The sequence below is a fragment of the Lithobates pipiens genome, unplaced genomic scaffold, assembly GCF_037356315.1.
Source record: "Lithobates pipiens isolate NorthernLeopardFrog02 unplaced genomic scaffold, aLitPip1_a1.2 Scaffold_8, whole genome shotgun sequence".
NCBI lineage: Eukaryota > Metazoa > Chordata > Amphibia > Anura > Ranidae > Lithobates > Lithobates pipiens.
The window spans coordinates 177,863,741-177,885,510 of record NW_027507903.1 but is presented as its reverse complement, the minus strand read 5'-3'; the positions used below and the strand labels follow the sequence as shown (position 1 = coordinate 177,885,510).

The 21,770-nt window shown below is 42.8% G+C and overlaps 1 protein-coding gene across 1 annotated transcript in view; it reads left to right on the top strand.

The window, feature by feature from the left end:
- Positions 1-21,770, top strand: part of LOC143964033 (chloride anion exchanger-like) — a 105,792-nt gene that overhangs the window by 70,973 nt on the left and 13,049 nt on the right. The window contains exon 17 of the mRNA XM_077473749.1: positions 5,016-5,070. Coding sequence (XP_077329875.1) covers positions 5,016-5,070 — 55 coding nt within the window. The remainder of the gene's footprint in view (positions 1-5,015; positions 5,071-21,770) is intronic.

Sequence of the window (21,770 nt, the reverse complement as noted above, 5' to 3'; positions counted from 1 at the left end):
ACGCCGCGAATCCGCGGCGTTTTCCCGCATCGCATTACTCCCGCCGGCAGTTCACACTGCCCTATGCAGACGGCTGGGAGTGTCAATGATATGTTAATGACACCCCCAGATCCGTCCGCATATCGCAGTGCGATCTGCCGACTCGCACAGGAATCGGATCGCATGGTGTGAACCCCCATGCGATCCGATTCTGTTGCGGACCAAAAAAAGGGTCCCGTGCGAGTTTGCTGCGGGAGCGATGCGAATTCAGCCATACTATCTGTATGGCTGTACTCGCATCGCTACGGAGATCGGATGTGATTTGCGTGCGAATCACATCCTGATCTCCCCCCGTAGCAGTGTGAACCCAGCCTTAGGGTAGAGGAATCAGCTGGAATTCCTCACATGCTCTAGCTTCTTTTATAAGTATTGCTCCTTTTTCTTTTGCTCCAAGGTAAAAAGAGTATCTAACCCACTTAACCCAGATTTCATCTAGTAAGTTACAGGTTTTTGTCCATTTAGTGTGGATCTAGAAAAAAAGGTAAGGAAGTCTATTTCTGTGTCCCCAATTTGAGGATTCACCCTCTCTATTTGCCCTAGTTGGACATTCCAACATTCTGAGTTTCCCTGGAACAGAAAAGAATAGGCAATATTTCAAAGTTGCTGTAGCGACAACTGTCAAAGAAAGGATTACCTCTTATAGTTTAATTAAAATAAGAAACATGTTATACTTACCTGCTCTGTGCAGTGGTCTAGAAAAATGAGTACAGAAGTCTATTGCTGTGTCGTGGATACACCTGTGCTGCAAAGCGCAGCACAGAAGTCTGACACCGGACTTAAGCTTTAAGGAAATAAGATATGGTGTATTTTTTCTTGTCTAGTTTTAGCTGCTTATACAATATATCTTGTTGTATGGCTGATCATACAGTCTCTAAAAACAGGTAAGTATTGTCTATCATACTTTCTTTATTTGCATTAACATCCACATTTTCAGGACAAGCTTTTCGGTGTACCCCCTTCTTCAAGATCCAAGCAGTAATACTAATTTGTGTATAACGGACAGTCTTCAATTGTTTTTGTACCAAATGCACTAATACAGCTATAAGCAGATTTGAGCAGAAATACTGTATATTCTGCCATAATATGGACTTTAATGGCACCCACATTACACTGTAATTTTAATAAAATAAAGAGTCTTTATTTACTCTCAACAGTAAAACACCACTACGTATACAGAGCTTAAAAACATACAGCCTTTAGGCCAGTAAGATAAATATACCCCAATTGGACTACAAAAAAGGACCTCTATATCATGCAATAAGTTCTCTGGTAAGTAAATGATGGTAAGTAGGTCCTTATCCAATGGTCAACATGTTTTGCTCACTGCATAGCTTCTTCAGGACCATAATTAATGGGGTATAATTTTCTAATCAAACTAATAGACATACATTACTAATTATATACATATATCACATTCCATTTACAGAATTAACACACCGTTTGCATTTGTTCCTCCTCTCCTCTTGCTTTCTCTGTTGGGGTCTCCAGGGTCCTGTTCTTGGACCTCTTCTATTTTCAATCTAGACCTCCTCCCTGGGTCAGCGATAGTCTCCCATGGCTTCCAATACCACTTCTACCCTAACGACACCCAAATCTATTTCACTACCCCTCAACTCACTCCCTCTGTCTCCTCACGTATCCCTAATTTGCAAACAGACATATCAATCTGAATGTCACACCACTTCCTCAAACTCAATCTTTTCAAAACCAAACTTATAATTCTTCCTCCCCCATGTGCTCCTTTCCCTAATCTCTCTGTCAAAATCGATGGCACAACAATAAGCCCATCTCTGCATACCAAGGTTCTAGGTGTAGCTCTGGACTCTGAACTCTCCTTTAAGCGCTTCTCAACCACCTCAAGTAAATATACTGTGGCAGAAGGGCATGTGCAGTCAGATTAATGTACCTGTACGCTGCCCTTTAAGAGGCGGCTCACAGCCGCGCGCGCGCCGGGAGCTCCATGACCGTGATCAGGTCCGCGGGGATACCCGCGATCATCTCATGTGAGGAATAACGGGGAGATGCTAATGTAAACAAGCATCTCCCCGTTCTGCCTAGTGACACTGTCACTGATCAGCTCTCCCTGTAATGGGGAGCACTGATCAGTGACGTGTCACACACAGCCCCTCCCCCACAGTTAGAATCACTCCCTGGGACACACTTAACCCCTACAGCACCACCTAGTGGTTAACCCCTTCACTGCCAGTGATATTTTTACAGTAATCAATGCAATTTTTAGCATTGATCGCTGAATTAATGCCAATGATCCCAAAAATGTCAGTCTTGTCAGTCATAATAAAAATCGCTGATCGCCGTCATTATTAGTAAAAAAAAATTTGCAATAAAAATGCCATAAAACTATCCCCTATTTTGTGGATGCTATAACTTTTGCGCAAACAATCAATAAACACTTATTGTGATTTTTTTACCAAAAATATGTAGAATACGTATCAGCCTAAACTGAGGGAAACATTTTATTTTAAAATATTTTTGGGGATATTTATTACAGCAAAAAGTAAAAAATAATAAGTAAAAAATAATGTGGATTTTTTTGTTTATAGCGCAAAAAATAAAAACCGCAAACGGGATCAAATACCACCAAAAGAAAGCTCTATTTGAGGGAAAAAAGGACGTCAATTTTGTTTGGGAGCCACATCGCACGACCGTGCAATTGTCAGTTAAAGCGACGCAGTGCCGAATCACAAAAAGTATTCTGCTCAGGAAGGGGGTAAATTCGTTTGGGGCTGAAGTGGTTAAGCCCCATGTCAAATTCCTGTCCAAATCTTGCCGCCTCAACCTCCTCAACATCTTCAAAATATGTCACTTTCTATCCAGTGACACAACAAAGCTCTTAATTTACTCCCTGGTCATCACTCGCCTCGACTACTGCAAATCCCTTCTCATTGGCTTAACTCTACATAGTCTATCACCCCTTCAATCCACCATGGATGCTGCTGCCACACTCCTCCCAGACTCCTCTCTGTCAATCCCTCCACTGGCTTCTGCTCACCCAACAAATTAAATTCAAAATGCTAACAACTATTTACAAAGCCATCCACAATTTAGGCCCCAGCTACATCACTAGTTTAGTCTCTAAATACCAACCTATTCCTTCTCTTCGTTCCTCTCAAGACCTTCTGCTCTCTAGCTTCCTCGTTACCTCCTCCCATGCTCGCCTCCAGGACTTTTCCAGAGCCTCTCCAATCCTATGGAATGCCTTACCCCAATCTGTCTGATTATCTCCTACTCTATTAGCTTATAGACGATCCCTGAAGACCCTTCTCTTCAGAGAAGCCTACCCTACCCACACCTAACAACTGCATTTTCATTTTCTCTGTCAGCTCATCCCCCACAGTTATTACCTTTTGTTCCACTTGACCCTTCCTTCTAGATTGAAAGCTCTAATGAGGAGGGCCCTCTGATCCCTCTGTATTGATTTGTATTGTAAGTGTACTGTCTGCCCCCATGTTATAAAGAGCTGTGCAAACTGTTGGTGCTATATAAATCCTGTATAATAATAATATAGCTCTCACATACAACATGGCGGCATGTCCACATGCGGTTTAAGCCTGGTGCGTGGACATAGGGGCTAAAAGGTCCAGTGTGTAATAGATAGTATATACCAGCTCTTATAAAAGTAATTGAAGATATAATTACTATAAACCAATATTTCATTTGGGCCAACAAAAGATGGAACATATTATAGACAACCCAAGACATATACTTACAATAGCACAGAAGTGCTTAGTGTAAAAGGGTTACTAATACTTTGTTTCTTTTTTGTTTTTTTTAATAACAAACATGTCATCTTTCCCTCCTGTCTGCAATTGTTTTTGCACTGATCCTCCTCTTCTGGGGTCCCTCAGCAGCTCTTGTGGCTCCTCCGCTTCTCGAATGCCCCGTCGGAGAAGCGCTCTCCTTCGGGACACCCGTGTGGGTGCACTCCTGAGTCCTGCTTTTGTGTCTATTGATACAGACAGCAGGACTCGGCCCCTCCCCGCGGCACCCATGTCATTGGATTTGATTGACAGCAGTGGGAGCCAATGGCTATGCTGCTAAAAATCTATCCAATCAGGACACAAGACACCAGCTAGAGCTGATGTGCTCATCCCTGGGGCAAGAAAGAATGGGTTAAGGTAAGGGGGGTTTGGGGGGCTGCTGCATGACAGAAGGTTTTTCACCTTAATGCATAGGATGCATTAAAGTGAAAAAGCAAAAGGGTTTACAACCCCTTTAATTTTGTAATCATAAACCAGATTATATGTATCCTATCCTACAATGTGTCAAGAGGGAATTCCTACTAATTGTTGTAAAAAATAATATCCCACTAATGATGTTGTTAGAAAATGATACTGCACTCATTATGGTCTTGAAGAAGCTACGCAGTGAGGGTAACGCATTGACCATTGTATGAGGACCTACTTACCACTTACCACAAAACCTATTGCATGATATAGATGTCCTTTGTTGTGGGTGGGCCAATTGGGGTATATTTATCTTCCTGGCCTTAAAGGCCGTTTGTTTTTAAGTCTAAATAAAGACTGTTTATTTTATTAATATAATTGTTTATGTCTCATGTGGGTGCCATTAAAGTCCATATCATGGCAGAATATATTTCTAATTGAATCTGATTTTCAAATTAGAAGTGGCCTGGTGGAGGTCTGTGTTATCTAATATAGCTACAATCACCTCAAATGTGAGTCTCTTAGTTACATTTTGATGAAAACAAAAGATGAATTAATCTGTTCAGAAATCATAACACATCTTTGGAATATGACCCAGATGCTAGTAATTGGAAGCATGCCTTTGCGATGAGTGATGTAAATAAATCCAGATTCAAGCAGTCTGATAAAGATCAGTTATGGTAAAGATTGATATATTAATCTAGATATGTATTTATTTAGTAAATTAATTTCAGATGATGGATATAAGATAATATTTATCTTTTAATAAACTTTTTTTCTGTCATTTTCCAGATTCTGAAGGACTATTTGACAATTGAAGTGGATGTATACATTGCTAATATTGATAGTAAGTTTGTAGTTCATTATACTAATTTTGCCTCTTCACTTTGCAATATATACAGTAATTTAACCTTTCTCAACATTTTCAACACAGAGGAACCCTTGAAATCTACGGTCTCGGGGAACCCCTGCTAAAAAATTTAAATCTACAACTCATGATAGAATAGTGTGATGGTCAGTGGGAAGAATGGTCCTTACACTTGTGGTCATTGGGAAGAATTACCTCCTTACAGATAGCTAAAAAGATCAGTGGTATCAGTGGGAACTTACAGTGCCTTGCGAAAGTATTCGGCCCCCTTGAACTTTTCAACTTTTTGCCACATTTCAGGCTTCAAACATAAAGATATAACATTTTTATTTTTTGTGAAGAATCACCAACAAGTGGGACACAATTGTGAAGCGGAACTAAATCTATTGGATTTTTGAAACTTTTTTAACTAATAAAAAAATGAAAAGTGGGGCGTGCAAAATTATTTGGCCCCCTTGCGTTAATACTTTGTAGAGCCACCTTTTGCTGCGATTACAGCTGCAAGTCGCTTGGGGTATGTCTCTATCAGTTTTGCACATCGAGAGACTGAAATTCTTGGCCATTCTTCCTTGCAAAACAGCTCGAGCTCAGTGAGGTTGGATGGAGAGCATTTGTGAACAGCAGTTTTCAGCTCTTTCCACAGATTCTCGATTGGATTCAGGTCTGGACTTTGACTTGGCCATTCTAACACCTGGATACGTTTATTTGTGAAACATTGCTTTGTAGATTTTGCTGTATGTTTGGGATCATTGTCTTGTTGGAAGATAAATCTCCGTCCCAGTTTCAGGTCTTTTGCAGACTCCAACAGGTTTTCATCCAGAATGGTTCTGTATTTGGCTGCATCCATCTTCCCCTCAATTTTAACCATCTTCCCTGTCCCTGCTGAAGAAAAGCAGGCCCAAACCATGATGCTGCCACCACCATGTTTCACAGTGGGGATGGTGTGTTGTGGGTGATGAGCTGTGTTGCTTTTACGCCAAACATATCGTTTTGTATTGTGGGCAAAAAGTTCGATTTTGGTTTCATCTGACCAGAGCACCTTCTTCCACATGTTTGGTGTGTCTCCCAGGTGGCTTGTGGCAAACTTTAGACAAGACTTTTTATAGATATCTTTGAGAAATGGCTTTCTTCTTGCCACTCTTCCATAAAGGCCAGATTTGTGCAGTGTACGACTGATTGTTGTCCTATGGACAGACTCTCCCACCTCAGCTGTAGTTCTCTGCAGTTCATCCAGAGTGATCATGGGCCTCTTGGCTGCATCTCTGATCAGTCTTCTCCTTGTCTGAGCTGAAAGTTTAGAGGGACGGCCAGGTCTTGGTAGATTTGCAGTGGTCTGATACTCCCATTTCAAAATGATCACTTGCACAGTGCTCTTGGGATGTTTAAAGCTTGGGAAATCTTTTTGTATCCAAATCCGGCTTTAAACTTCTCCACAACAGTATTACGGACCTGCCTGGTGTGTTCCTTGGTCTTCATGACGCTCTCTGCGCTTTCAACAGAACCCTGAGACTATCGCAGAGCAGGGGCATTTATACAGAGACTTGATTACACACAGGTGGATTCTATTTATCACCATCAGTCATTTAGGACAACATTGGATCATTCAGAGATCCTCGTTGAACTTCTGGAGTGAGTTTGCTGCACTGAAAGTAAAGGGGCCGAATAATTTTGCACGCACCACTTTTCAGTTTTTTATTTGCTAAAAAAGTTTACATTATCCAATAGATTTCGTTCCACTTCACAATTGTGTCCCACTTGTTGGTGATTCTTCACAAAAAATTTAAATTTTATATCTTTATGTTTGAAGCCTGAAATGTGGCAAAAGGTTGAAAAGTTCAAGGGGGCCGAATACTTTCGCAAGGCACTGTATCTTAGAGGCAGACATTGCCCAATTCTGAAGGAACCCCTAGCAACCTTTGGAGGAACTCTAATGCCCCATACACATGGTCAGAAATTCAGACGGAAAAAGTCAGATTGGATTATGTTGTTGGAAAATCCGATCGTGTGCTGACTTTTTCTGTCGGAATTTCTGACGGAAAAAGTTTGAGAGCTGGATCTAAAATTTTCCGATAACAAAATCCGATCTGACTTTTTGTGATCGTGTGTAGAGAATTCTGACGCACAAAGTGCCACGCATGCTCAGAAAAAATTTGGAGACGAAAGCTATTGGCTACTGGCCTCTACGTAGTCCCATTGTACGTTTTGTGTGTTACCTCATTCCGAACGATCGGATTTTCCAACAAATTTGTGCGACCTTGTGTATGCAAGACAAGTTTCAGCCAAAATCCGTCGGAAAAAATCTGATGGATTATATGTCCGACTGTGTGTATGGGGCATAAGGTTCCACAGAACTCTGGTTGAGAATCAATGCAGTAATGCATTAAATACATTCAATTGTAGCCAAACCAAGAGTCCTGAATTGGAACTGAATTCAGCTGATCACATCGGTAAAGAACGGCGTCATCATTTTTTTACTGAGATCGGGATTGTGCTGGGTCCCCCAGGGTGGCGAGACTTGGGCTATGTCATATGATGTCCCTCCAGAACGAGATGTGATCCTGCCTGCCGTCATTTGTCTATACGCCGGGCAAGCGGTAGTTAAAGGAGTTATGTGGTCCCCACGTAAATCTTATTTTTTTAACATCAACATTGTAATTACAATACAAACAGTCAATATTTTTGACAACCCAATATAAGCTTACTTGAAAAATCTCCTTTAATGTTGTGAGCTCTGCCTGTCTGCTGGCTATCTCTTTCTAGAACTTCCTGTATTCCCTGCATGCATTTCAGCATCTCCTCCACTGCTTACTTTTAATTTCTAAGGACTGCATATCCCCTGATACCTTGCTGCCTGCAAGCAATGATCCCTGTACCGACTCTGTCCCCTGAAACCCTGTAGTTAAAAGGCAGGCTCTGTGAAATCTGTGACAGGCCAGTGCCTACTCACATGGCATAGTGACTATATGTCACAGAAGAAATTAAATGTGTGGGATCTTCACAAAGTAAATTTACAAACTTCAAAACCACTCAGACTAATAGGATTAGGCTAGAAATATATAAAATTTAATGTGAACTATAGGAGACATATCACATGTCTCCAGGGCCAGATTAAGAACATCATGGGCGGCACAGTGGTGTAGTGGTTAGCACTCTCACCGAGCAGTAAGAAGGGTCGCTGGTTCAAATCCCAACCACGACGCTACCTGCCTGGAGTTTGCATGTTCTCTCTGTGCCTGCGTGGGTTTCCTCCAGGTACTCCGGTTTCCTCCCACAATCCAAAGACATGCAGGTAGGTTAATTGGCTTCTGTCCAAAATTGGCCCTAGTATATGAATGGGGACCTTGGATTGTGGGCTCATTGAGGGTAGGGACCGATGTGAGTGTGCAATGTACAGGGATAGGGACAATTGTAGACACTCACTCAGGTTGAACTGGATGGACTGGTGTCTTTATTCAACCTTACTAACTATGAAACTATGGGCCTGGTGCTGAGGATTTTGGTGGGGCCTTTTATAAACAATAAATAAAAAAGCTATCTATTTTTTGTTATAACAAATTAAATTAAAGAGAGAGAGGGAGGATGAGAGAGAGAGAAAAAGGGTATGAAAGAGGTGTGAGGGGTAAGGGAGGGAGGATGAGAGAGAAAGTGGGGGATAAGAGAGAGAAGATGCACATAAGCATGTGTGGGAATGACATCAACGCGACCGAAGGCACAGAACCCAGAAGGAAGACCGGGTGAAGATGGAAGTGCCCGGGCCCTGCCGGACTGATCACAGCACAGCACTGGAGGGCTCAGTCTGACAATTTAATTGTACCCTAATGTGCTAATATGCTTTGCATACTTGTACATTATGGCATAACCTACCCGAGGGCCTCTAAAAAGTAGTAATGTTAGAAAAGTTCACTACCACTTTAATATCACAGGAGCCTCTCATGGGGCCCCCTACTGACCCTGTGGCCCTTGGGCAGTGCCTAAGTACATAGTTGTCAACATTTCAAAAATATTTTCAGGACGCTTTTTTTACAAGTGCTATATTTAGAGTAGCTGACATCCCCTATGTTCCTCTATACATCACAATAGTAATTACAAAATTAAATAAGTACTAATAATGGGGCAGAACAAATATGAGGACTGTGAGATTTCCTTTAGTTGGACTGACAAAAGTGTGGCCATTCTAGAGATGGTAACATTGAGAACATTCAGTATAATTTTAAAGAACAGTTTTTGTGGGTAAGAGGCATAGGGGAGGAGTATGGATGGTATAAAAGTGGGAAGTATGTGCTGGTGAGGGAGAGGAATGTGGAGGGTCTAACAGTGGGCACTATGTACATGAGAGGAGCGCAGAAGGCACTATGTACAGGAGAGGAGTGCAGAGGGTATGACAGTGGGCAGTATGCACAGCAGAGGAGTGTAGAGGGTATGACATTGGGCACTATGTATAAGAGAAGAGTGTGGAGGGTATGACAGTGAGCAATATGTACAGGAGTGTGGAGGGCATGACAGTGGGCACTATGTACAGGAGAGAAGTGTGGAGAGTAGGACAGTAAGCAGTAATTATAGGAGAGGAGTGTGGAAGGAGCATATGATGTTGGCACTATGTATAGGAGAGGAGTATGGAGGGTATGACAGTGAGTAGTATGTACAGGAGAGGAGTGCGGAGGGTATAACAGTGGGCACTATGTATAGGAGAGAAGTGTGGAGGGTATGACAGTGGGCACTATGTATAGGAGAGGAGTATGGAGGGTATCACAGTGAGTAGTATGTACAGGAGAGGAGTGTGGAGGGTATGACGGTGGGCACTATGTATAGGAGAGGAGTGTGGAGGATACGACAGTGGGCACTATGTACAGGAGAGAAGTGTATGACAGCGGGCACTATGTACAAGAGAGGAAGAGTGTGTAGGATATGACAGCGGGCATTATGTATAGGAGAGAAGTGTGGAGAGTATGACAGTGGGCACCATGTGTAGGAGAGGAGGATGAAGTAATCTGGGAAGGAAAAATGTAAAGGTTTGTGGAAGGATGTTTAAGGACTGCGTAGTGGTTAAGCGGGCCATACATGGGTTGAAATTACACCAATTAAACAGAGACCAGCCATAGTCGATCTATGTATGGGCTAGCTGGTTTTACACAAGTCAACCTATTAACCGACTTGAGTACGACCAGCCTGTCAGGTTTTCCCCAAAACAATCAGTGCTGCCAGCTATAGTTAGCAACACTAATCATTGTATTCACTGGCAGAACACAATAACACTGCGGGAGTGATTGCCCCATTCACAGGTCAGCAGGTGAGAGGGTGTGTGGGGACAGGCTGGGGAGAGATATTAGTCAGTCCCTGGGTAGGCACTGGTTAGTATCAGAGCCAGATACACGCAGGTTACATACGCCACGATTGTTAGAGCGAGAACAATAATTCTAACACTAGACCTCTTCTGTAACTCTAAACATGTAACCTGTAAAAAAAAATGAAAGCATCGCTTAGTACACAACAAAAAAATCGTGCTAACTTTAGTGTTTTTTTACGAATGAAACAGTTTCTTTCCAAAAAAAATGTTTGAAAAATTGCTGCGCAAATATCGTGTAACATAAAAAGTTGCAAAGACCACCATTTTATTCCATAGGGTGTCTGCTAAAACAATATATAATGCTTGAGGGTTCTGAGTAATTTTCTAGCATAAAAAAAATTATGATTTTTACATGTAGGAGAGAAGTCTCAGAATGGGCCTGGGTGGCAAGGGGTTAATTATCATAAGTAATCTACAAATAATTATTATAAGCACTGTGAATTCATCCTCTCAGTCTGCTGCAGAGTGTTCCAGCTTGTATTTAAACTGGCCACTCTGTATGTAGCTTCTGACAGCCCCGTATCTCCGGAACCATAGATGATAGCAGCCCATATTTTAACTAGTGCTGGAGTGCGTCTTTAGCTACCTAACCCCCAAATGTGGGGTCTCTGTGACTCCTGATCGCCAAGCTACAATCCTGGAAGTCAATCTTTTTTTTTTTGGGGGGGGGGGGGGCAAATGGGCCTATCTTGAGAAAGGGGCCAAGAGCTGCAGCTCCAATAGCCCCTATGTTAATCCGGCCCTGCATGTCTCCAGATTTCTATCACTTATGCAGTAGTAAGAGTGATGTCATCACATACTGAAACCTGCATTGCAACGGTAGCTAGTCTGAACAAAGAAACCCTATACATCTGCTCAGTAGTATGATTACATATAATTTAGTGACTGGTTGACGGTTGTGTTCATTATCCTGTGATGTATACTCACTCATAGTTAAACAGGGTATGCTGTTTCTTATCTGTCTAATGTTTACCTTTACATGGCACAGACATGATTCATCAAAAATCATGGTTGGTAACGTTTCCTTAGGTTACAAATGCACCTTATGTAATTATTGCAACTCCTAAAAAAGTGAAAGTCAAGACAATTGTTTCCATCCATGGCAATCTGAAGTAGGGATTGCTAATATTGGGGCAGACAGAATCTGCAGTAGCTGTGAATAGTAGTAACCAATCAGCTTGTTCAATTAAACTTTGAAAATAAAAGTTAGATCCATTGAAAAAAAATCCATTCTGATCAACTCCCCTCACTGTGTCATAGCTTATTCTGTAATTCCCTGCAGACAGTATTGTTGATAATTGATGCCTTTAACACCCCTTTCACACCAGGGCATTTTGCAGGCGCTATAGTGTTAGAAATAGCGCCTGCAATCTGCCCTAAAGAAGCTGCACTATTGTGTGTAGTGTGAAAGCCCCGAGGGCTTTCACACTACAGCGGTGCACTGGCAGGATGTCAGAAAAAAAGTCCTGCCAGCAGCTTCTTTGGAGCGGTGAAGGAGCAGTGCGTTTACCGTTCCTCCACCGCTGCTCCTCATTGAAATCAATGGGGCAGCGCTGTAATACCGCCGGCAAAACGCCGCTATTGCAGCATATGGCCGGCGGTTTTAACCCTTTCGAAATGCGCTGCAAATCTGCCGCCAATCCGGCGGTAAAACGCCGCAAAAAATAGCGGCGTTTTACCACCGATGCAATGGGCGGTGTGGTGTGAAAGGAGTCTAAATGTATAGGCAGGTCTGTAGTAACCATTACGAAAATAATCACATGCTTAGGGCACCAAAAGAAGGGGGCACCACAAAGGATAAGTGCACTTTAAAATAAGGGGCATTTATCCTTTTTGCTCCTTTGCCCTGAGCTAATCAATCCAAGCCCTCTCTCTCCTAGTCACGTACAGTAGATGCATTAAAGCCCCATACACTTATATGGGGCTCCTCTGCCTTCATCTTTCTAGACAGAAATTTTTTATTTTTTTTAATAATCATTTATTATTGAATTCAAGTAATTTCCCTAATCAATTCTAAATGAAAGGCCTGAGTCAGCTTCTTAATTTTGATACATGCCCAATCTCCTAAATAAATAAAATGAAAACATGTTTGTTTAACTATTTACGGACCGCCCGCTGCAGTTGTACTGCGGCAAGTTGGCTCCCCTTTGCGAATCACCGTCATTGTACCCCGAGTGTTTACAAAGTGATTTGTGGGCGCACACGTGTGACAATTTACGACTGGGGGAGCCAACCGTCCGGTAGACCAGTGGATTCGATGTCTGCTGGTCACCCGTGATCCCTCCAGAAACAGGCAGAACGGGGATCTGTCAGTGTAAAGAAACAGATCCCCATTCTGTCAGGGGAGGAGAGAGAAATTGTCTGTTCCTGGTGATTAGGAACAACAATCTCTCTCCTCCTCCAGTCAGCCCGGCCCCCATACAGTTGCAAACACCTCCCAGTGAACACACTTAAACCCTTGATCGCCTCCTAGTGTTAACCCTTTCCCTGCCAGTGACATTTATATAGTAATCAGTGGCTATTTTTAGCTCTAATCGCTGTATAAATGTCAATGGTTCCAAAAAAGTGTCAATAGTGTCCGATCTGTCTGCCGCAATGTCGCAGTCCCACAAAAAATCGTAGATCACTGCCATTATTAGTAAAAAAAAATAATAATAATAAAAATGCCATAAATGTATCCCCTATTTTGTAGACGCTATAACTGAAAGGGTTAATCCTGTGTCTAGGGTGGTCCCCTCAACCTCTCAGACCTTAGATCCATTGTATTGTATAAATTCAGATATATCTGGAATCAATTCTCCAAGGACAAATAAAACCACACACACACCATGGCGTCCTTCAAGAAATAATTGTATTGAGTTATCACAAAGTGATTGATATAGTAAATTTCACGTCACACAGAATAAGACATGCGCAGTAGACATCAAGACGATTACAGCTGGTCAAGACAAAACGCTATTGTTCTTTGTTCTAAGCTGACTAAAATAATATGAGAAAAAGATAACAAGAGACAGTACATGATTTCTCCAGTAGCTAAAGGAATGCTGAGAAAATGTGTGAAAGTTTTAGATAAGTGTGTGAGAACAAATGTTGAGACAGTTATCTGAGAAGTTAAAGGGGTGTTCAAACTGTACATATTGTAAAATGGAAGTTTGTGAATATTAAGATGGCTGACAGAAACAAGATGGATGCTTAACTTTACCTTTCAACCCCCTCTTAAGTCATGAAATGACTTTCTACAGATCCACAGCTTCCTGAAATCTATGGTTCTTGCTACGTTTGTTATATTCATTTACATATGGCTGCAGATATTGTGTATATGCGTGAGAAGGTTGGTCTGGTGTAGTACATTTGCTAATACAAAGTAGAATAAGCTTGAAAATCAGGTAGCCTATCAATCCTAACAATAGTACTATGATAATCATAATCACTATGTCCTTTAACCATGAAAACATTCCACCTAAACCCAAACTAGAAAAGGGGTTACATCCATAATTACCTATGTCCCTTGCTTGTTTCATTAATTCATTTACCTGTGTTCGGTGTTGACTAATAACATCATAGTAGTATGGGATTTCCAGGCTGGTATTGTGAAACCATTGTGAGGGGTTAGCTCGGCAGCGGGTGTGTGTGGCCCCCTGGATGGGTTCACAACACAAAATCAGGCACAGCAGACAGCGTTGTAGGTGCAAAAAAAACAAAAGATGCGGTTTATTTATGCTACATGCAGTGATACATATAACAGCCAAACAAAAAATAAAACATGAAAATAAATCCTGGTCAGCTTGACCTCTAACTACACACTTAGATTCCCTGTCTAACAACTGAGTGCAGCCTTGTGCTGCACCAGTCCCTGTCTCTGTTGTAGAGGTTTGCCACACAGGCGTTAACTCACCGCACAGAACAGATATCACACTCCCCAGTCTATACAACACAAAACTGGTTCCAGGATGGAGCATCTCCCTAAGCATGCTGGGGTTTTTTGTAGAGGTCTTAATGAGCCCACTTACTTCAGCTGGGCTCATTAACTCTTCCCCTCTAATTGTAAAAGTCTGCATAAAGCCTGAATCTAGGGCACACATATTTCCCATCCTGGATACAACCAGGTGACTTTACCTGCATGCTGCCACATACCCCCCCCTCTTGTTTCAACCTTGGGGTTGTAACACAAGCAGTCAGACACGTATGTATCCGAGACAAAGCATCCACATTCCCCATTTTAACACCAGGGCGATGCTTAACTGTAAAGTTAAATTCTTGTAGGGCCAGGAACCACCTATTTACCCTTCTATTGGTCTCCTTGTTCTGAGCCATCCACTTTAAAGGAGCGTGATCAGTCACCAGGTCAAAGTGTCTACCTAGCAGATAGTACCAAAGGGAATCTAGAGCCCACTTCACTGCTAAACATTCCTTCTCAATCGTGGCGTAATTTATCTCATGGGACTTCAACTTCCTGCTGAGGTAAATGACTGGGTGCTCTTCCCCGTTCCAGACCTGGGATAACACTGCCCCTAACCCAACGTCTGATGCATCAGTTTGTACCACGAAGTCCTTAGAGAAGTCTGGTGAGTACAACACTGGCTGGCTACATAAGGCTGTTTTTAAGGACTGAAATGCTTCTTCAGCCTCTGGGGACCATTTAACCATGATCGACTCTTTCCCTTTTGTCAGGTTGGTGAGGGGCACCGCCTGAGAAGCAAAATGGGGAATGAATCGTCGATAATAGCCAGCGATTCCCAGAAAGGCTCGTACCTGTTTCTTGCTGTTGGGACGTGGCCAACTCTGTATGGCCTCGACTTTATTGACTTGGGGTTTTATCACCCCCCTCCCAATAGTGTACCCAAGATATTTGGCCTCCTCCTGTCCAATGGTACACTTCTTTGGATTGGCCGTAAACCCAGCTTCCCGGATAGAGTCTAGGACTGCTTGTACTTTTGGCAAATGTGAGACCCAGTCTGTGCTATGGATAATCACATCATCCAGGTAAGCTGCAGCATATTTCTGATGGGGCCTCAGAATCTTATCCATTTTCCGCTGGAATGTTGCTGGTGCATTCTGTAACCCAAACGGCATTCTCTTATATTGGAATGCCCCATCTGGGGTTACAAACACAGTTTTCTCCTTGGCCGACTCGGCCAGGGGAATTTGCCAATACCCTTTGGTGAGATCAAGAGTTGTCATATTTCGGGCTGTTCCCAGCCGGTCAATCAACTCATCTATGTGCGGCATGGGGTAGGTGTCAAATTTTGTAACTTTATTCAATTGTCGAAAATCGTTACAAAACCGCCAGCTCCCATCAGGTTTGGGCACTAGTACGATAGGACTGGACCAGTCATCCTGGCGATGTGATAATGTCATGCTCTACGCCAGATGTTTGTCCCGGCAGCTCAGAGAAAATCTCTTTGTTACGAAGTACAAACTCTTTAACCTCCTGTTGTTGGGCTTTCGATAAGGTGTCTGCTATTCCAACCTCAGGAACTAAGCAATCAGGCTGTGCTTGTGACAAAGTCTCTGCGACTAGGGATTCCCTATCCCTCCAGGCTTTCAGCAGATTGACGTGATAGATCTGCTCTGGCTTTCGCCTTCCTGGCTGTCTAACCCTGTAGTTCACCTCACTAATTTTTTCAATTACTTCATATGGACCTTGCCATTTGGCCAGAAATTTGCTTTCAACCGTAGGGACTAGCACCAAGACCCTATCCCCCGGGGAAAAAGTACGGGTCTTGGCCCCACGGTTGCACACTCTCTGCTGTGCTAACTGCGCTTGGGTTAAATGTTCCTTTACAATTTTTCATTACCTGTGCAATTCTATCTTGCATCAGGGCGACATGCTCAATCACACTCCTGTGAGGAGAACTCTCATTTTCCCAAGTTTCCTTGGCGATATCCAGCAGCCCTCTTGGGTGTCTCCCATAGAGCAACTCGAAGGGTGAGAAACCCGTAGAGGATTGGGGTACCTCCCTAATGGCAAACATTAGATAGGGTATTAGACAGTCCCAATTCTTTCCATCTCTATCCACCACCTTCTTTAACATTTGTTTAAGGGTTTTGTTGAATCTTTCAACCAACCCATCTGTTTGGGGGTGATACACAGATGTACGCAATTGCGTCACTTTGTACAACTTGCATAATTCTTTCATAACCCGGGACATAAAGGGTGTACCTTGGTCCGTAAGCAGTTCCTTACAAATACAGACGCAGCTAAAAACAAGAGATAGCTCTTTGGCTATGGTTTTGGCCGAGGTATTTCGGAGAGGAATTGCTTCCGGATAACGGGTGGCATAGTCCAATATAACCAAAATGTACTGATGCCCCCTGGCGGACTTCATTATCGGACCTACCAAATCCATTGCGATCCTTTCAAAGGGGACCTCAATGATAGGAAGAGGTACCAGCGGGTTACGGAAATGTGGCATAGGTGCCGACTTCTGACACACAGGGCAGGAGGAACAATAATTTTCTATTTCCTTCATGACCCCAGGCCAATAGAATCTCTGCAATACCCTCTCTCTGGTTTTCTCTGTCCCCAGATGACCTCCCAGAATGTGCCCATGAGCCAATTCTAACACCAACTTCCTGTAAGGTTTGGGCACTACAAGTTGCTCAATGGTTTCTTCTGCCCTTTGAGCCACTCGACACAGCAGGTCCCTTTCCATAGTGAAGTAAGGATAAGGGCAAGTCTTATCTGGGTTCACTAACTCGCCATCTATTTTCACCACATTTTCCCGTGCCTTTATTAGGGTGGGGTCTTTTAACTGTTCTGTGGCAAAATTTTCCCTGTGAACCTCAAGATCCGAAAACTCCACAGACGGCATGTTTTCATCTGAGGATGTTGGCTCCTCCCCAGTTTCTCGAGTTTCCCCCGCCAATACCGACAAGGGAAATTCAGGAGAGTCCTCACCACTCCCAGAGGAATTCTGGTCATCTTCCTGGTTTATAGGGGCACCAGTGGGGGGCTCAGGACAATCCCAGAGTTCCCAGAATTTTGGAAAATCCCTTCCCACAATAGCATCATGTGGTAAGTGAGACACTAACCCCACCTGATGAGAGAGGTTACCTTTGGGGGTCTCAAAAAACACTGAAGTTACAGGATAATCTCGGGTGTCCCCATGCACACAAATAACAGCCACCCTGTTCTTCCCAGAGACCTCTTTAGTAACTAATTCAGCTTTTATCAATGTTACCAGGCTACCTGAATCCAGCAACACATCAACATTTCTACCATTAATACACATTTTACATAAATGTTTCTCAGGTCCCCGAATGGCAGTGCATGCAACTGTCGCAAACAGCGAGTGACGTTTCTCCCTTATAAAGTCACATTGCATAGGCTCATCCACAACGGGGCAATTGGCTGCAATATGTCCCTCTTGCCGCCAGCGGTAGCAAATATTCTTTTTCGCTGTCTCTTGCAGCATGGGCTTCCTGGGCTGCTCCCGCCAGACCTTAGGTAGAAATCCCACCCTCTCACTCTCTCCACCCTCACCCCTTGGAGTCATCTTACCCGCCACTGGGGATGATCTGGTCTTAGGGTGGAAAGTCCGTGAGTCCCTGGAAGAGGTGGTCAGGTTCTCTGTAGCCAAGTACCTCTCAACCAGATCCACAAGTTTATCTGCATTTTCTGGGTCTCCATGGCTTACCCATTTTTGGATGGCAGTAGGAAGAGCTCTCAGGAAACGATCCATAACAACACGTTCCACAATGTTTGGTGCGGTCAAAGTCTCTGGCTGCAGCCACTTCCTGCTCAGGTGAATGAGATCTTACATTTGAGACCTGGGGGGTTTTCCAACCTGAAAAGTCCAATTATGCACACGCTGAGCCCGGACGGCCAGGGTGACACCCACCCGTGCCAATATTTCTGTTTTTAGCACCACATAGTCTTTTGCTTGGTCAGGCTCTAGGTCATAATACGCTTTCTGCGATTCCCCAGTTAACAGAGGGGCCACCAGTCCAGCCCATTGCTCCTTAGGCCACTTTTCCCTTTCAGCAGTCCTTTCAAATGTGTTTTTTTTTTTTTTGTGTATGGGGAATGTTTTATAATGATGTGAAAATTGAATGGAAAATTTTGAATGTATGTTTTTTATAATATAAATAAATAAAGAGAAATTTGAAACAAATGTGGTCAAAAACACCTCCGGATCATCCTCTCCAGTCATTTTTGTCAATAAACGGCTCACACCAAAGGATGCGGTATTATTGTAACCACTTGCTTCATTGGTCTGCGGACGTTGCTGTATTAATGTCTCTATTTTCTGTTGAGAACTCTGCTCTTGCTTCTGCAACAGGTCTATAAAGCGGGCTTCAGATTGCTGCTGTGCTTGTTGCTGAGCTTTCAGACTCTGCAGGTGAGCTTTCTGCTGGGCTGCAAGGCTCTTTTGTAAAGCCGCATTTGTTTGCTGCTGATTTGCATTTGCTAGAGCCAGCTGTCTCAGTATCTCCTCCATGCTGGCCTTTAAAAAAATTGAAAAAAAACTGCCCGCATTCTCCACCAACTGTGAGGGGTTAGCTCGGCAGCGGGTGTGTGTGACCCCCTGGATGGGTTCACAACACAAAATCAGGCACAGCAGACAGCGTTGTAGGTGCAAAAAAACAAAAGATGCGGTTTATTTATGCTACATGCAGTGATAAATATAACAGCCAAACAAAAAATAAAACATGAAAATAAATCCTCTAATTGTAAAAGTCTGCATAAAGCCTGAATCTAGGGCACACATATTTCCCATCCTGGATACAACCAGGTGACTTTACCTGCGTGCTGCCACACCATGTACAACATTCATAATCTTGGGTCATTTCGCATAAACCTGTCAGAGCTGCACTCATGCTTTCAATAGCCAATTCGTGTAACTCTAGTTGTCTTCTAATTGCTTTGAGCTCGACATTAAGCAGTCCTATATCTTGGGAGTTTTTTTCCATAACATCATTTATTAGACTAGTGTAGTTATTCAATTTGTCCATCATGGTTATGCCCCATCCTGTCCAGGATGGAAACCATGTCCATGACTTATCTGAAGTTGAAAAGATAGGTGGGTTTTCTCTCTTGTATTTATAAGTTAACCTATGTACTGGACTTGAAGTAACTTGTATGTGATGTTCCTGATTCTGGCCTAGGGCTGACATGACTGGTACCAACTGTGCTAAATAATACCATCCTTTCACTCCTGTGGGGATCCATGGGTAACAAATTTTAGCACAGCATACGTATGTATTGTTTCCCAATGAAAAACTTCTTAGAGAACTACGTTGGGGCTCAGTTCCAGCCTCAAATGCAGCACTAACAAGTTTACTCACAAGTATCCCAGAGGTTGTGTTCCTGTATGTAGTAAGTTCACTAATGGTGTTGTTAAGGGATTGATTTTTGTAACTACACATATGACCTATGATAATGTTACTGGTGTGGAAGGGAATACCCTTTGAAATGTTAAATACAGACTTGGAACACATACCTATTCCATCGGGTTCATGTGTCCTTCCTAAAGTTTAAAACATAATACTCTGATTGCGGTACTCTTCTGAGACATTCTTAATACTTAAGACTAGAGTATTTTCCAATAATGACTTGAGGTTTAGAGGGACAGCTAAAAGTGGGATCTTAGCAGTTTCTGGGTGCAACTTCTTCTAGCATAAGCATATTTACATTTTAACAGTAAAATTTTTCCATAAAAACTTGTTTCTTTGATCAATTCATTAGAGACATCTCTTTTACTGCGATTTCTCAGGTGAAAGTCAGTATGGTTGGTGTATATTTCGTTTTTACCACATATGAGTTTTAAGGCACTTAAGTCATCAGGATGAAAGATACAGTTGGTTATTATCTGCACTGGGACAAAGATCAGAAGTAGAAACATCACCAGAAGGCAAAAGGCCTTCCCAGAAGTCTGTGGTGAAATGAGTGACATCACTGTCCTTTATGTCTGTGCTTGTCTTTTGAGGACTTAAAACACCTGCTTCACCTCTTTTCAGCCTTTCTTCAATTCCTGGGCTTAGATCAACCTTCTTTACTCTGCTGGCATGGATCCAAGTAGGACTTTCCTCTGTAAGGATGGCGGTCCTGGTGATGTCTACCACTTTGGTCACTGGTCCGAATGGAACCTCTTGTGGCTTTCGACCTTTCTGAAGCCTGTGGACCACAACTTGATCACCGACCTGGAACGGGTGGGTTGGTACCTGTGAAGAAGAAGGAGAGGTGCGAGCAACTCTTCTTTCAACAATATCAAGAGTTTCAATCAGTTTTTTTTACATATTCCTCCTGTATTTGTTCCAAATCACCTTTCTCTACCATCAAGGGATGATTAGCCCACGGTGTGGGGAATGGCCTACCCATGAGTACCTCAAAGGGGGAATAATCCGTCACACAGTGAGGGGTCATTCTGATTTCAGCTAATACAGCTGGGAGAACTTTTTTCCACTTGCCAAAATTCCCACCCGTAGCTTTCCTTATCCTGTCTTTAATTGTTCTATTCATTCTCTCTACAATTCCTTAACTCTGTGGATGGTAGGGGAGGTGAAATTTCCAGTCTATTTTTAGTACTTTTACAAGATCTTGGCAGATTTTAGCTGTGAAAGCTGGGCCATTGTCTGAATTTATTTGCAATGGACATCCCCATCTAGGAATAATTTCCTGTGTGAGGATCTTCACTACAGTTTGTGCGTTTTCATTGTTGGTGACAAAGATCTCTGGCCAGCGTGACATCATGTCCACTATGACCAAAAGATATTGTTGTTTCTTTCCTTCTTTGGGCATATGTGTAAAGTCTATCTGTAAATGGGTAAACGGTGTTGTTGGGTACTCAAGATGTTCATGCTTTGATTTCTTTGGGTTTGTTGGATTGTTCCTAATGCAAGTGACACATCTCCTTACAAAAGCTTTGACTAGATTAGGTAATCCTGCAATGAAAAAATCTGCATCTAGAAGTTCACATGTGGCCTGCCATCCCTTGTGACCCAGTCCATGGTATTGTGCAATGAACAGGGGGGCATTAGCAACAGGAATACACGGCTTCCCCTCTTTGAAGATTAAACCTGTTTTAGGATCCTTTTGTACCATCCCATCACAGTTCCATTACACAATATCATCAGGGGTGGCAAAAGCCTGCAGTTCTGTGAGCCAATGTGTCTCTTTCAGGGAACGTGGCTGAGGTGTTAGCATGGGCATGTGAATGTCTGCCTTTTGTGTAGATGCAGCTTCTTTAGCTATTCTGTCAGCTAGTGCATTACCTTTGGCTATATCAGTCATTTGGCCTGTATGTGCCTTACAGTGCATGATAGCTAGTTTTGAAGGCAACTGAATTGCATCTAGTAATGCTGTGACTAGGTCAGAGTATGAGATGCTCCT